At 38.1% G+C, this 16,900-nt stretch overlaps 1 protein-coding gene across 1 annotated transcript in view; it reads right to left on the bottom strand.

The window, feature by feature from the left end:
• Nucleotides 1–16,383, bottom strand: part of LOC126248766 (pre-piRNA 3'-exonuclease trimmer-like) — a 250,164-nt gene extending 233,781 nt beyond the window's left edge. Inside the window, exons 1-2 of the mRNA XM_049950130.1 lie at nt 16,058–16,383; nt 296–530 (exon numbers count right to left, since the gene is read on the bottom strand). Coding sequence (XP_049806087.1) covers nt 296–530; nt 16,058–16,188 — 366 coding nt within the window. The 5' untranslated portion in view covers nt 16,189–16,383. The remainder of the gene's footprint in view (nt 1–295; nt 531–16,057) is intronic.
• Nucleotides 16,384–16,900: the final 517 nt, after the last annotated feature.

Raw genomic sequence — 16,900 nt, 5'->3', positions numbered from 1 at the left:
TGAGGCGTATATGGATTTGATAAAGATGATAAGACAAAGGAAAATATAGGCAACTGATACAGAGATTGTACATATCTGGAGGGTGAAATTGGTACAATTATCTTCAATTCTATTTTTCCACTAGCCTCATTTTGCTGCCCCTAAAATGCTTCAGTTTGAATAGAACTGTCTCATTCCAAGTCAAAACAACTTATTTTCACAATAATGTGGACAAACACAGCTGAAGTTACATGCTTTCAATTTTTCTCTAATGTATAGTTTATGCAGCTGCAAGACAACACATGGATGTACTTACCTTATTGAAGTCGAAGTCATACTCACACAGGAAATGGACAGATGATGCCTGTGTGAGGTAAACACTATCTATTGAACCAAAACTGCAGGGATAAACAGGTATTCTGTATATATTGGCAACATATTTATTTTCATCTCGAACATATGAAAATACAGACAAACCAATCTGTATAATAATTACTTTTTCAAGATTTCTTCTTAATTTTTCATATCTCTGTCTTCCTGTGTCAAACAGACTGTAACAAAAAATTGAATTTGTTTAGGTACTTTACTAATGATGTTGTAACTTAAATGTGTTGATGTTGTTCAAGAAGCACTCTTGCGAGCATACTGCAAGTTAAATGTACTAATGACTGAATTTAGTATAGAATATTTAAGGTTGCAGTAGGTACTGGGAGATGAAGAAGCTTGCACAGGATAGAGTAGCATGGAGAGCTGCATCAAACCAGTCTCAGGACTGAAGACCACAACAACAACACATTTAGTAAACAAAATTCAGACAGATATTGGAGAATCATGGACAATGAGAACTTCAGTATAAATACTGAAACCTACTACAATCGACAAGTTTCACATTCCAACTACATGGTAGTGGTATAACTACAACTATCAGTTTTGATGTGATGCCTCTAGTTGCAATGATTCAGTTAAATGGGGTGCTGGAAAATCTAAATCATATCTTCCATGATAATATGCAGATTTACATAGACGTATCATCATCATCATCATCATCATCATCATCATCATCATCATTATTTAAGACTGATTATGCCTTTCAGCGTTCAGTCTGGTGCATAGTCCCCCTTATAAAATTCCTCCATGATCCCCTATTCAGTGCTAACATGGTGCCTCTTCTGATGTTAAACATATTACTTCAAAATCATTCTTAACCGAATTCAGGTAGCTTCTCCTTGGTCTGCCCCGCCTCCTCCTACCCTCCACTGCTGAACCCATGAGTCTCTTGGGTAACCTTGCTTCTCCCATGCGTGGAACATGACCCCACCATCTAAGCCTGTTCACCCTGACTGCTACATCTATAGAGTTCATTCCCAGTTTTTCTTTGATTTCCTCATTGTGGACACCCTCCTGCCATTGTTCCCATCTACTAGTATCTGCAATCATCCTAGCTACGTTCATATCCGCAACCTCAACCTTATTGATAAGGTAACCTGAATCCACCCAGTTTTCGCTCCCATACAACAAAATTGGTCGAAAGATGGAACGGTGCACAGATAACTTAGTCTCGGCACTGACTTCCTTCTTGCAGAAGAGAGTAGATCGTAGCTGAGCGCTCACTGCATTAGCTTTGCTACACCTCGCTTCCAGTTATTTCACTATGTTGCCATCCTGTGAGAATATGCATTCTAAGTACTTGAAACCGTCCACCTGTTTTAACTTTGTTCCTCCTATTTGGCACTCAATCCGTTTCTCTCTCTTTCCCACTGACATTACTTTCGTTTTGGAAATGCTAATCTTCATACCATAGTTCTTACATTTCTGCTCTAGCTCTGAAATATTACTTTGCAAACTTTCAACCGAATCTGCCATCACAACTGTCATCCGTATATGCGAGACTGCTTATTTTGTGTTCACGTATCTTAATCTCACCCTGCCAGTCTATTGTTTTCAACATATGATCCATAAATAATATGAACAACAGTGGAGACAGGTTGCAGCCTTGTCTTACCCCTGAAACTACTCTGAACCATGAACCCAATTTACCGTCAACTGACTATATATGTAAAGACCTTTAATTGCTTGCGAAAGTTTGCCTCCTATTCCATAATCTTGAAGAATAGACAACTTCCTCCTAGGAACCCGGTCATATGCCTTTTCTAGATCTATAAAGCATAGATACAATTCCCTGTTCCACTCATAACACTTCTCCATTATTTGCCGTAAGCTAAAGATCTGGTCCTGACCACCTCTAAGAGGCCTAAACCCACACTGATTTTCATCCAATTTGTCCTCAACTAATACTCGCACTTTCCTTTCAACAATACCTGATAAGATTTTACCCACAACGCTGATTAAAGAGATACCTCTGTAGTTGTTACAATCTTTTCTGTTTCCATGTTTAAAGACAGGTGTGATTACTGCTTTTGTCCAGTCTGATGGAACCTGTCCCGACTCCCATGGCATTTCAAAACCCGTTGTAGCCATTTAAGACCTGACATCCCACTGTATTTGATGAGTTCAGACTTAATTTCATCCACCCCAGCCACTTTATTGCACTGCAATCTATTGACCATTTTCTCCACTTCCTCAAATGTGATCCTATTTCCATCATCATTCCTATCCCATTGTACATCGAAATCTGAAACATTACTGATCGTATTTTCACCTACACTGAGCAACTCTTCAAAATATTCCCTCCATCTGCCCAAGGCATCAATAGGATTCACCAGCAGTTTTCCTGACCTGTCCAAAGTACTTGTCATTCCTTCTTACCTCCCTTTCGAAGACTGCTAATTACACTCCAGAATGGTTTTCCAGTAGCCTGAGCCACAGTCTCCAACCTGTTTCCAAAATCTTCCCAAGATTTCTTCTTGGATGCTGCAATTATCTGTTTGGCTTTGTTTCTTTCTTCAACATAACTTTCTCTGTCTACCTGAGTTCTAGTATGTAGCCATTTTTGATACGCCTTCTTTTTCCTTTTACAGGCTGCCTTGACTGTGTCATTCCACCAAGCTGTTTGCTTCATCCTACCTTTACACACTACTGTTCCAAGACACTCTTTAGCCACTTCTAGTACTGTGTCCCTGTATCTTGTCTATTCCTTTTCCAATGACTGTAATTGACTACATTCAACTAACTGGTACCTTTCTGAGGTCACTGTTATATACTTGTGCCTGATTTCCTTATCCTGAAGTTTCTCCACTCTTATCCTCCTACATATGGGCCTGACCTCCTGCACTTTCGGCCTCACAATCCCAATTTCACTGCAGATTAAATAATGATCAGTGTCATCAAAGAATCCCCTGAATACACGTGTGTCCCTCACAGCCTTCCTGAATTCCTGATCTGTTATTACATAGTCAATGATAGATCTGGTTCCCCTGCCTTCCCAAGTATACCGGTGAATGTTCTTATGTTTAAAAAAGGGGTTTGTGATTACTAAGCCCATACTGGCACAGAAATCCACGAGTTGTTTCCCATTCCTGTTGGCCTCCATATCCTCTCCAAATTTACCCATAACCTTTTTATACCCTTCTGTTTGGTTTCCCATCCTGGCATTAAAATCACCCATGAGCAGAACACTGTCCTTGTCCTTTACTCTAACAACTACATCACTGAGTGCATCATAAAAACTATCCATCTTATCTTGATCTGTCCCTTCACAATGCGAATATACTGACACAATCCTAATTTTCTTGTTAGGCACTGTCAAATCTATCCACATCAGTCGTTCATTTATATAACTAATTGCAACTACGCTGCGTTCAATTTCTTTCCTGATGTGAAGCCCTACACCCCATTGTGCTATTCCTGCTTTGACTCCTAACAGGTAGACCTTGTATTCTCCTACTTCCTCTTCTTTCTCACCCCTTACCCGAATGTCACTAACAGCTAAAACGTCCAACCCCATCTTACTTGCAGCCTCTGCCAGCTCTACCTTCTTCCCAGAGTAGCCCCCACTGATATTAATAGCTCCCCATCTTGTTACCATTCGTTTGTCGAGTCGTATCTTAGGAGTCCCTGGTTTGTCAATTAGAGGTGGGACTCCGTCACCTCCAAAGGTCCGAGGCATTTTGCTCTGACTGTTGCCAGCATCATATTTTAAAGTACCAGGGAAGCAGGTTGCTAGCCTTACTTGCCCCGGGTCCCATTGAGTTTTACCCCTAATGGTTGAGGGACTAACCGGTGGATTTGGTAGTCTTTGCCGCCTGAGCACAAAGGTGACCACGACTCAGAATATGTCCGAGACGCCAAGCCTTATTCCAAAGTAACTGGTATCCCGACTTTCAGAACCACTTACTTGGCCACTCATACGTTGCCCGTGGTTCATGAACTAGGACATGACAACAGGAACCCACACCATGAACCACATAGACATATTCCATGACAATATCACAAAGTTACATAAATTTAGTCATGGAAAAATCTTAAGAAAAGGTACCAAGAACTGTCATTATAAAACTGAAAATCTTGTCCCATTTTGTGGAAAGATACATTATTCATACAGAGGAGAGGTGTAAAAGAAGTAATGGGTCTTTATACTAAACTTTTCAATGTTAATCCAAAGAATCAATTCTCCACTAAGCAGTTACAACACACATTTTTACATAGTGGGTTTTGGGTCAATGAGAAGCTAAAACTTTGGTCCCCTCTTAATCTTATGGTTCAAACCACATGTGCATAATACAGGGTTTACAGGGTAGGCTAATAAAACCAGCCCAGAAAATATTCATAAGACTGATACAGAACTGGCCCTTGTTAACGAACAAGAGAACTGCTCATCACAGAAAATGCTGGAAAATGTTATATAGATGCACCAATTGGTTGCTGTCACATGTCTGCAAATGTGCATCTCCCACATGATCTGCCTTGAATACTTCACAGTTTCATTACATTTCAGTGAGTGAGCGAAGCAGACAAGTTCAGAAACTAGTTGAATGCAACATAAAATGGTACTCACAATAAAAGAGTACCTGTTCTTTGTTGTGTGTTACATGAAACAATTTGTGGGAAAACATGTACGGAAACATTTGTACAATAGTTACAGACTGGAAGTGTTTTGGCAAAACTTCCAACAAAGTTTTCAGTGCACATTCCAATGGAAGTAAAGAGATGGATACCAACAACAAAAGCCACTCATGCTGTCTCAAGCCAGCAACCAACATTATGCTTTGAAATAGCTATGTTAACTCCTGTACACCATCTGAAGATGAGCCTGAAAAGATTAAAACAAGCAGTTCATGGAATAAATACTATTTCTGAAAAGTGACTGGTTGCCGTTTTCTGTATTTATATTCAATAAACATCCATGGGTTCTTAAACATCCGCAATGGATAAGTTTAATCAACACTGTTTATCTGTGTGAGAAATCGTTGAGTCAAAAAGACCAGCATCTGTATCCTTACAAATTTATTGTTGCACACGAAAGTTAAAGTGTGCAAAATGAACTTTCATGTGTCAAGTTAGTCGGCAATTTCTGAGCGAAGTGAATTAGAGTTTACTGCGCAATTTCAGATGTCCGCATCATAATGTGATTCTTTTACCAAACTGTTAATCCTAAATGTTCTGTTCAGAAACAGATAATCCATATGTGGATTAACTCTGAGGTGATGAACGACAGTATGGATTTTCTTCCAGCAAGACAGAGCAACAGCACATCATCATCTTGATAATCTTGTCACCAGTGCACAAGTTGTTTGGTCACCTCGACTGCCTGATCTCCTTCCCTGGGATTTTTACCCATGGAGCACAAAGGAGGGTCAGCTGCACTCAAATAATCCTCATAATCCTCGCACACTGAAAGAGTTACAGCAGAAAACTGTAAAGACTATTGCTGTTACAGCATCCTCACACAGAGCTGTTCCCCATGTCTCACAGTTTGATAACTCAAGCACAGGGCTCCATCAAATTAACAGTGACCACATCTAGCATCTTCTGTGATGTTCATTGAGGAAGGTCCATCTTGTTTTAGTCGTATTGGTAATATTTCCTGGATCAATTTGTATATCGTTCAACTTAAGATATTTGCATTAGCTGAAATTGTGTGAAGTGCTTTGGTGCAAGTGATGCACTGTAAATAATTTCAATGACTAAAGTTCATAGTTTTTAGCACATTTATTTGAATCCCCAGATAGTTTTTAATCTATGGTGGTAAGAGTCAATTTGTACATAACAACTTGAGAACACCTCGATTTACTGATAGTCAGCCTGGTATTTCATAGAAATGCAAACATTCTGTTCTTTAGAATCAAATGGTAATGGTTCATAAAAGAACATCTGAATAAACTCAAAATCAGCTGTCACTAAAAGATAATTTTAAGTCTGAACTACTACAGTACCCTCATTGCTACCATATGTCCACACACCTCCATTTGTCCACATCTCACCACTTCTCAAATACAATGCGCTCATACAGGCCATCTGAGACAATAATCACATGCCAACTATCTCATTGCATAGTACTACAGAACTGATTATTAAACAAATTGATCTAGAAGTATGATAATAATGTCCACAGATGTGTGTGGAGCAAAATCAAAACAGAATGTCAATTACAATTTTTACAATGAACCCTACTATCTAACATTATTAATTATAAATTTACAAAAACAGCTATAATGAAGAAAAGGTAAAATAATATTATAATGAGTGGATGTGGCATGTTGATACAAACTGTTTTTGCCTGTTAGTTTTGTTGTTGTAGTGTAGAATTTAAAATACCGAAGACCAGACCATAACAGTGAAGTATGCTAAACACTATCCTAAACCTACCACGTGCTGTAGTTAGTTTGCATGGAAATGTGTAAATTGTGTGTAAATATTGTTTACAGCAAATAGGTCAAGTCTGCAGTCTCTACCAATTATGTGTGAATGTATGTCATACAGGTGCCAAGTCCAATGTAAGAACTCCTTAACAGCTTTCACCAGAGTCCTCTTTTGGTTGATTTAGCGTAATTGTAGAAATTTTTATTAATTTACAAACATTTGCAAATTCAGTAATTACTCTATGTGAACGTAAAATCTACTCACTGTCTTTATTTATTTATTTTGATCCAACATCAACTGATTACAAAAAAAGGTTTTTTTTGTTCCAGTCTTCTGGATAAGTCAGAGCCTTACTTACTAGGGTTACATATTATTGGCTGGCACTTTTATCTATACAACTTTTTCTAAATTTAGTTGAGAGAACAGAGTTACATATATGGACTATATAAAAAAAATTGTTATTGACATACTTAGATTAAGGAATCTACAGTTTGTAACACAGTATTCATATCTGACATTCAAATATTTACAGTTTGTGACACAGTCTAAGATCTGAGATTACATATATTTTTAGATAGATGGTCTTCCATCATACGAGTGTACTAAATCTAGAAACTCATCTATTGAATATACAGGATTGTTAGGAGCCATAATTTTAATTTCATTCTTAGTTTTGTAATGGGCAATTTGGAGATATTAGGATGGAAGCAATTCAGTACTTTTATGCCTGCATAGTGAGGGCTTTTCTCATAAAGTGTTGTTCTATGAGAGATGATGTGGGGTCTCTCTCTATCTCTGGTGTTGTGATCGTGTATTTCTTTATTAAGTGTTTTGTTACTGTTTACTGCCATAATGATTGTCTTCGGCACATACAGGTTATGAACAGTTAGTATTTTAAATTCTTTAAACATATTTCTGCAGGACTCCCTGGCACATTTCTTTCCCATAATTCTAAGTGCCTTCTTTTGTAAGGTAAGTACACTTTTCATATTACCTTTACTGCTGGATCCCCATACCTCTATCCCATAACTTAGATGGGATTCAAATAGTGCAAAATATATTTGCCTCAGAGTGGTGATGTTATAAAAAGGTGTCAGTTTTCTTAGGACATATATGGTAGTACATAGCTTTTTGCAAATATCATTCACATGATCAGACCAGTTGAACTCTGCATCTAGTGTCAGGCCAAGAAATTTGGTCGAGTATTGTTTTTTAATGTATTCGTCACCCATTAAGATTTGGTTTTCATGAGTTTTTTGCCTCCCAAGATCAAATTCAATATAGACAGATTTGTGTTTAATTTTAGTTTGTTTTCGTTAAAATACTGCAGAATTAAGCCTGCTGCAGTATTGGATTCCACTTCGAGCTGTGAATAGCTTGGATTGCTGCATATTAATGTGGTATCATCTGCATATAAGATAGCTGTTGCATGGTTTGTTATGGACTGAATATCATTTACATAGATAATAAAAAGAAGTGGTCCTAATATTGACCTCTGTGGAATACCAAAATTTATGTCAGTGGTGTTTGATTTGTATGCTCCCTCTGTAGTGCTAATAGACACAAACTGCTTCCTATTTGTCAAGTAGGACCTCATCAGATTATGGGCTGTGCCTCGAATGCCATAGTTCCACAGTTTGTCCAGCAATATGGTCGTATCAACACAGTCAAATGCTTTTTGTAAGTCTAGAAAGATGCCACATACATGTTCTTTATTATCTATTGCTTGAGTGACACCTTTGATTAAGTTGGATGCCGCTGTAATGGTGGATGACCCCTTGACAAACCCATACTGCCCCTTAGAAATCACTTTTTTGCATACCAGGAAGTTCCAGATTCTTGTGTATATTACTTTCTCAAAGATTTTGGATATTATTGGAAGAACAGAAATGGGTCGAAAGTTTTCTACTAAATTCCTGTTTCCTTTCTTAAAAATAGGCACTACTCGGGCAATTTTCAACTAATCTGGAAATAGACCATCTTCCATATGAGAATTGATAACTGTTGATAAAGGTGATGCAATTTTATGTATACACTTCTTAACAGTGTCCAGACTAAGACCATCATATCCTGCTGCATGGGAATTCTTTAAGCTACTCACTATTTTAATTATTTCTTCTTTACTTGTTGGCATCAAAAATATACTTCCTGACACTGGTGTTCCTCTGAATTTGTATTTATGATTTTTAAGCAGATTGTTTATGCTGGAGCCAACAAAAGCAAAGTAATTGTTAAATAGATCTATCTTATTCTGATCAGTTTCTATTGTGCCGTTTATCAGCAAGTGATTTTCAGTTGTATGGTTCCCAGATTTACCTATTTCTCTATTTACTAGTGACCATGATGTTTTGGAGATATTATTTGAGTTCTGAATGACACTTTCAAAATGTTTCTGTTTTTCTGAAATTAGGAGGTCTACATAGTATTTCTCATACTTTTTGAACTCTTCCTTTAATTTTTTATTGCTCAAGTCATTTAACATAGCATACTCATACCATTTTTGTTTTTCTCTAGCCTCAGTGACTGAACTTGATATCCAGTTTCGGGTTACAGCATGTGACTGAATTCTCTTTTTTATTAATGGGCAGGCTTGGTTAAGAATGTAGAATAGTTCACTTGAGAATTTGCCATAACTATGAAGTGTCGTTAGAACACTGTTCCAATCCACATTCCTTAGCATATTATTCAACTGAGTTATATTTTGGTCTGTATTCACCCTAATATATCTATACCAACTGTGTGTAGGAACCTTTTTTATGTGCACACTTAGTTCTACTGCATGGTGGTCTGACAAAGCACTTACAATAACAGAAGATGTAAGATCGTAAAGACGAATACCAGTGATTATGTTATCTATTGCAGACTGGCATGTTTCAGTCTCCCTGGATGCAGTGTTTATCAGGTATCTTACATTATATTCAAGCAGAGTATTCTTGAATAGCCTAGTGTGTAACTTATCTGCTAATACATTTATGTTGAAATCTCCTATAATTACTAACTTGTTCAGGTGTGATATAAAAACATTCTCTATCATGTCACAAAACTTTGTTAACAAAACTTCGAAGTTTCCACCTGGCGGTCTATATAAACATATAACATAAATTTCATCATTTGGTATCTTTATATGTGCTGCACATAATTCAATTGTTCCTTCTAATGAATATTTACTTACATTTACAGAATTAAAATCAAATGTGCTCTTTACATACATTGATACACCCCCACCTCTGATAGTAGATCTGCAAAACGTATTAGCTAGTACCATGTTTAGAGGTTTAAAAAGTTCTAATTTGGCATCAGATAGCCAGTGTTCACTAATACCAAGCACATCAGGCATAGTTTCATTTACACGTCTAATTGTTCATATTTCTTGCTCAAGCCCTGTACATTCTGGTGGATTATTTTAAAGTTGTAAATACCTTGTTGTAGATTTCTCTGCTTTACCGACTTAAATAAGGTCAAATCTCTGTTTCTCTTGTGCGCTTCCTCCTCTTTCTGGTTTCCACTAAAAAATCATTTAGATGGGATGGAGGCACTGGCTTCCATCTGCTGTCTGAAGTTTTTTTGGTTGACAGTACTGGTTCTGCTAATGTTGGAGTTGATTCTGCTGCTATTGTGGATGGTTCTGCTGTCACTAATTATGGTTCTGTTGCTTTTGCTGTTGATTTTCCTGCTGGTATTACGGCTGGCTCTGCAGTTGATGGAGCTGTTACTGCATTTGTTGTTGTTCGTGTAACCGTTCTTGATGCTTTTACTACTTTTGGCGGAGTTGGTCCAGCTACCATTGATTCTGTTGCTGTTGCTGGTAGCAGAGGTGGCTCTGCTGTTGATGTAGCTGCTGTTGCTGCTTTTGTTGTTGTTGCTGTGATTGTTTCTGATGCATTTAGCATTTTTTTGTGGAAATACTTCTGCTGGTGTTTGCTTTAAAACTGTTGGAGCTAATGGTAATGACATGCTGTCACTATGTTTTTTCAGTCTCTCTAACATTTCACTGATTTTCCCACACAAAAGTTTCTTGCCCTTTTTGTTCAGATGCATCCCATGTTTCGTGAAGCAGTCTCTCTTAAGAAAATCTGTACAAAGAAAGTTTGTATTTGGATACATTTTGCATAAATTGTGAGTTGGCTTCCCTGTCAAGATGTCACATTGAGTCACAGACAAGTACAATAAAGAAGACCTGTGCAAATGAAACAACACAATTTCAGTGACATTACTGGTCTCACACAGATATAATTTTATGTATACTGACTAAAGTAGCAAGTGAAAATTTGTATCAAGGCCTGGAGTCGAACCCAGGTATCCTTCTTACTGTGCAGCTGCATTACCCACTATGCCACCTTGGCACAGCAGTACACACGACTGCACTAATTACCCTGGCATGCCTCCCTCCTCAATTCTAATTCTCACAGCCACCCCAGTCTACTTTAGATTCCTCCAGTCATGCTACAAATTTTCACTCACCGCTTCAGTCTATATACATAAAATCAGATCTGTATAAGACCAGTAAAGCCTCTGAAATTGTATCGTTTCATTTTTGTAAGCACATGCAACTGGGTTTCAGGCTGAATCCCCATTTATGTTGAATGCCGGGATGCTATTCCAGTACCTTGGCAATTCTGTTCATGTGCAAGAGGGAATTTAACACAGAGTGGGACGGCAGTGAGAATTTGGATCAAGGAGGGAGGCATGTCAGGGTAATCCGTGCAGTTGTGTGAACCACTGTCCCAAGGTGGCTTAGTGGCTAACGCACCTGCCTAGTAAGCAGATGACCCAGATTTGATTCCCGGCCTTGGTAGGAATTTTCACTGGCCACACTTCAGTCCATACACAGAAAAACAAAAAGGCTGTTGCACACTGGGTGCAACTCTGTTCAAGAATCACAATATGAGGAGGTATAGACTACTTGGAAAAAGGCCAGGAGATGCAGGAAGAGTTCAATTAGAGTACATCATGGCCGGGCAGAGATTCTGAAATCAGATACTGGATTGTAATGTGTATTCAGGGGCAGATACAGACTCCAATCACAATTTGATAATGATGAAGGGCAGGATTAAGTTTAAGAGACCAGTCAGGAAGACTTAATATGCAAAGAAGTGGGATACAGAAGTATTGTTGAATGGAGATATACGCTTGAAGTTCTCTGAGGCTTTAGATACTGTGATAATGAATAGCTTGGTAGGAAGCTCAGTTGAAGAGGAATGGACATCTCTAAAAAGGGCAATAACATAAGTTGGAGAGAAAAACATAAGTACAAGAATGATAACTGCGAAGAAACCATGGGTAACTGAAGCAAAGCCTAAGCTGACCAATAAAAGAAGGAAGTACAAAAATTTTCTGGGAAATTCAGGAATACAGAAATACAAGTCACTTAGGAATGATATAAGTAGGAAGTGCAGTGCAGCTAAGATGAAATGGCGACACCAAAAATTTGAAGAAATTGAAAAAGAAATGACTCTCGGAAGGACTGGCTCAGCATATAAAAAAGTCAAAACAACCTTCAGTGAAATTAAAAACAAAGGTGGTAACATTAAGAAGCAATTGAGAATTCCACTGTTAAACACAGAGGAGAGAGCGGATAGGAGGGAAGAGTACACTGAGGGCCTCTATGAGGGGAAGGACTTAACTGACGGCATGATAGAAGAAGAAACACGAGTTATAGGGAAGAGATGGGGGATACAGTGGTAGAATCAAAATTTACAAAAACTTTGGAAGACTTAAAATCAAATAAAGCAGAGGGGTGGCTAACTTCCCATTGGAATTTCTAAAATCAATGGTGGAAGTGACAACAAAACAATTATTCATGTCAGTGTGTAGATGGACGAGACTGGCAACATACCATCATACTTTAAAAAAAAAAATTATCCAAACAATCCCCAAGATAGCAACAGCTGACAACTGCAACAATTATCGCAGATTCAGCTTAACAGCTTATTCAGCTAATTTGCTGACAAGAATAATATACAAAAGAATGGAAAAGAAAATTGATGATGTGTTAGATGATGATCAGTCTGGCTTTAGTAAAGGTAAAGGCACCAGAGAGGCAATTCTGATGTTGCTGCTGGTAGTGGGGCGCAAAAAATCAAGCCACATTCTCATAGGTTTTGCCGATATGGAAAAAGCATTCAACAATATAAAATGGGGCATGTTTGAAACCCTGAGAAAAATACGAGCAAGCTATAAGGAAAGACAGGTAATATACAATATGTACAAGAACCAAGTTGGAACACAAAGAGTGGAAGACCAAAAACGTAGTAATGGACTAAAAATGGTGTAACCACAAGGGTGTAGTTTGTTGCCCCTGATATTCAATCTGTACGTCGAAAAAGCAATGATGGAAATAACAGAAAGAGTCAGGAGTGGGATTAAAATTCAAGGTGAAAGGAAATCAATGATAATATTCACTAATGACATTGCAATTCCTCAGTGAAAATGAAGAATTCCAGGGCCTGCTGAATGGAATGAACAGTCCATTGGGTACAGAATAAGGGTTGAGAGTGAATAGAAGTAAGACAAAAGTAATGAGATGTAGTGGAAATGAGAATAGCAAGAAACTTAACATCATAATTGGTACTCATGAAGTACATTAAGTTAAGGAATCCTGCTACCTAGGTAGGAAAGTAACCCATGACAGACAGAGCAAGGAAGACATAAAAAGCGGACTAGCACTCGCACAAAGGACATTCCTGTCCAAGATAAGTCTACCAGTCTCAAACAGGGGTCTTAATTTCAGCAATAAATTTCTGAGAATGTATGTTTTGAGCTTTGCATTGTATGGTAGTGAATCATGAACTGTGGAAAAACCATAACACAAGAAAACAGAAGCACCTGTCACATGGTGCTACACAAAAAAGTTGAGAATTATGTGGACTGATAAGGCAAGGAATGAGGAGATTGTCCACAGAATCGGCGAGGAAAGAAATATACGGAAAACACTGAAAAGAAGAAGGGGAAAACTAGTCCGACATCTGTTAAGGTATCAGAGAATATAGTCGATGGTACTAGAAAGATCTGGAGGGAGCAAAAACAATAGAGGAAAACAGATACTGGGATACATTCAGCAAATAACTGAGGATGTACATTGTAAGTGCTGATCTGAGCTGAACAGGTTGGCCACAGGAGATGAAGTCCTGGTTAGCCACATCAAACCAGTCAGAAGACTAATGACTTAAGAAGAAGAAGAAGAAGAAGAAGAAGAAGAAGAAGCTGTGATAAGCTACAACATTACGTTCAGAAAAACTTTCAAGACCAGGAACATTACTTACACCACTATGTCCCCTAACAAATTTATCATACACGAAATACCTACTCTTGAGTGTTGTGACCAGGTGTTGTCGAAACTGAAGTCGAACTTAAAATGGTATAAAAGTCCTTATTAAGATATTCATCTATACAGCAGAAGGAGTTGTCCACCAAAAAGTCTTTCAAGCTCTGTTTAAACTGTGCTTTATCTCGAATTTCACGTTTGCTGGCAATTTATTGAAAATGTGTGTTCCTGAATATTGGACCCCAGCTGGAACAAGGTAAGTGGTTTTAGGTCTTTTAAATAGATTATTCTTAATCGTAGTGTTGATACATACTATGTATTGAGCTACAGACATTTTATTTGCAACTAATTTCATTTAGGAATACTGTAAATATACAGAAGCAGTGGTTAGGAAATCCAGTTCCTTGAACAGGCTTCTATTGTGATCTTGAGGTTTCACCAAAAATGAGTCTTACTACTTGATTTTGTATTCTAAAAACTTCTGATCAGTGTGATGAGTTACCCCAGAATATAATCTCATATGACATACAAAAGAATTAAATTAAGCACATATACACTTTTTTTCTCATCGCAAATACAGAGTCATTCTGTGGTGTGCTTTTCCCAACTGAATTTATTAATAAGCTGTAATTCCAGAAATTTAACACTGCCAACCTCTTCTATCTGCATGCCTTCATATATTATACGCATGCTAGAAGGAAATCTCTGTAATATTTAATTACTCATATTTGCCATGTGCTGTAAAATAGTCGAATGGTCTAGAAACAATTAAAACCAATCAAAGTGAGTCACAGAAGAAAAAACACTTACGAGTGACATATGGAGTAATCAGGTACATGTATATATTGGTAATGATCAACTAAATGAAGACCTTGGAATGTATGTCCAACTGCTGGGTATTAGAATTTAGGCAACTTCACAACTACATTCAGTGTGGGACCAGCAGATATCTCCCCAGGTTAACACAACCATGGTCACAGTGGCTATAGAACAAGCTTCCTGTACAAGTTTTATTTTTGGTGTCTTCTATGAAGTTGAAAGGGTTTCTAACTAACTTATTTAAAAATATACCACACAAATAGGGACTCAGCTGTCATCTCCCAACTCCATATGATGATCATTTCTCTGTCAGCTTTATTTTTGATATTTTGTGATATCTGTGGATGGGTTAGTGCTGTGGATGAGAAGTAACTGGCGAAAACCATTTTTTGAATATGGCAAACATTACTCCACTCACTTTATTGAAATGAAATGTTTTTAACAAGGGCAATGTAGTGAGGATTCCCTCTGCGGTGAGAGAACCCACCTTTGACCAGTAACTGTTACACAAATATCCTTCCCACCCCTTCCACAATGGGACTTTAGATTCTACATTCTAACCCAGAAGCTCCAGGTTGGTAAAACAACAATACAAGTAAAAGGTTAGATTGCTACTCGCTTTGAGGGTAAGACAGAGTTGCTGATAGGCACAACGAAAAGTTTTCCAATGACTAACATGCGTTTATTACTAAAATGTCCATATAGAGATCCTCAAGGATTTAAACACGTTATAAACAAGAATACAAATGAAAAAAAGGAGAGCGAGTAAATGTATACATACTAATATTCACAAGATTAGGGCATTACTGCGACATAATATGGAACAGTAATCTGTCCCAAAACCAAAATTTTAGGGCGAAGACGGGTGAGGGAGTGTTCCACTAGTAGGTATCACACTCTAGCCAAGATCTGTTGAATTCATATTTCACGTAAGGCTCGTTTTGTTTGCAAAGTATCAGAAGGTTGGCAATAACACTATGACGGTGGTTTATAGGCATCATATTATTGCAAACGTTATGCCACTGCACTTCTGCGACCGGTGAAGACACTCACCGGATCAGAATCATGAAACTGATCAGGGCACATGGCACCACATAACTATCACCACCTCATTGCAACCGAATTTCTTTTTTAACAAATAGCTATGGTAGTTCAACACAAACATTTTATTAATTTTTGTCACCATGAGTAACATAACTAAAATATACGTTCCAGATTTCATGCTGGGTAGCATACCTTGGCTTGTAATTTTTGTACACGGACAACCCTGTGAATTCCGTGTCAATTGCAATGAACTTTGCATTTGTCAGTGCAGCTTTTATCTCCGGCAATTTCTCTTCAAAGTTACTCCTAAGTATGTCCACCATTTTTCCACTACGAACTGCTTCTCAACACTAGACAATTTTTAACATTACCCAACTCTTCGCCTACATCGTTAACAACCTGTTTGAGCGCATACACCACAACAGTAACAATCAATATCTCCGCCAACGCCCGACAGTTTTCTACACTTTGTTATCAAAGATTCTTGGCGCCGCAACTATTCTTTTTCAAAGTTCCTAGATTGCGTTTTTCCAATAGGTTGCAACTATTTCTATCCTTGATTTGGAGACGCAGATTTTTAGGGCAAGTTGTACGATCGCAGGATAAAGCCACGATTAGCTTTTCGAAAAACAAGCTAATTGCCGTATAAATTGGGGTGCGCATTGTATGGGGTAGAGCTTCCATACAGTTCGGTTGGCAACGCAAATCGAACTCGCGGAGTGTTTTTGCGCGCGAAACGTACGATATTCATTTGGCACTGCCGTCAACCGAGGGAAGGTCAATGGTAAATAATGATCTAAAGAGGGTCCGCATTACTACAAGAACCCAAATTTTGTTTTGTATATTGGCCACGGCGACATAGGAACAGTCAGAACTCATCAATGGCCACGACAAAGCATAAATGAACGCTGTTAGAATTCTGCAACACAACTTACCGGTCTCCACAAGTCATTTTATCCATAAAGCCGAAAACAGTGTTGCAGCCGCGCCGCAAAAATGCGTGAACGCACCAAAGCAGCTCACGGCCGCCTCAGT

The sequence above is a fragment of the Schistocerca nitens genome, chromosome 1 (genome assembly GCF_023898315.1).
Source record: "Schistocerca nitens isolate TAMUIC-IGC-003100 chromosome 1, iqSchNite1.1, whole genome shotgun sequence".
NCBI lineage: Eukaryota > Metazoa > Arthropoda > Insecta > Orthoptera > Acrididae > Schistocerca > Schistocerca nitens.
The sequence above is the reverse complement of the archived record's forward strand: the minus strand, read 5'-3'. Positions and strand labels throughout refer to the sequence as shown.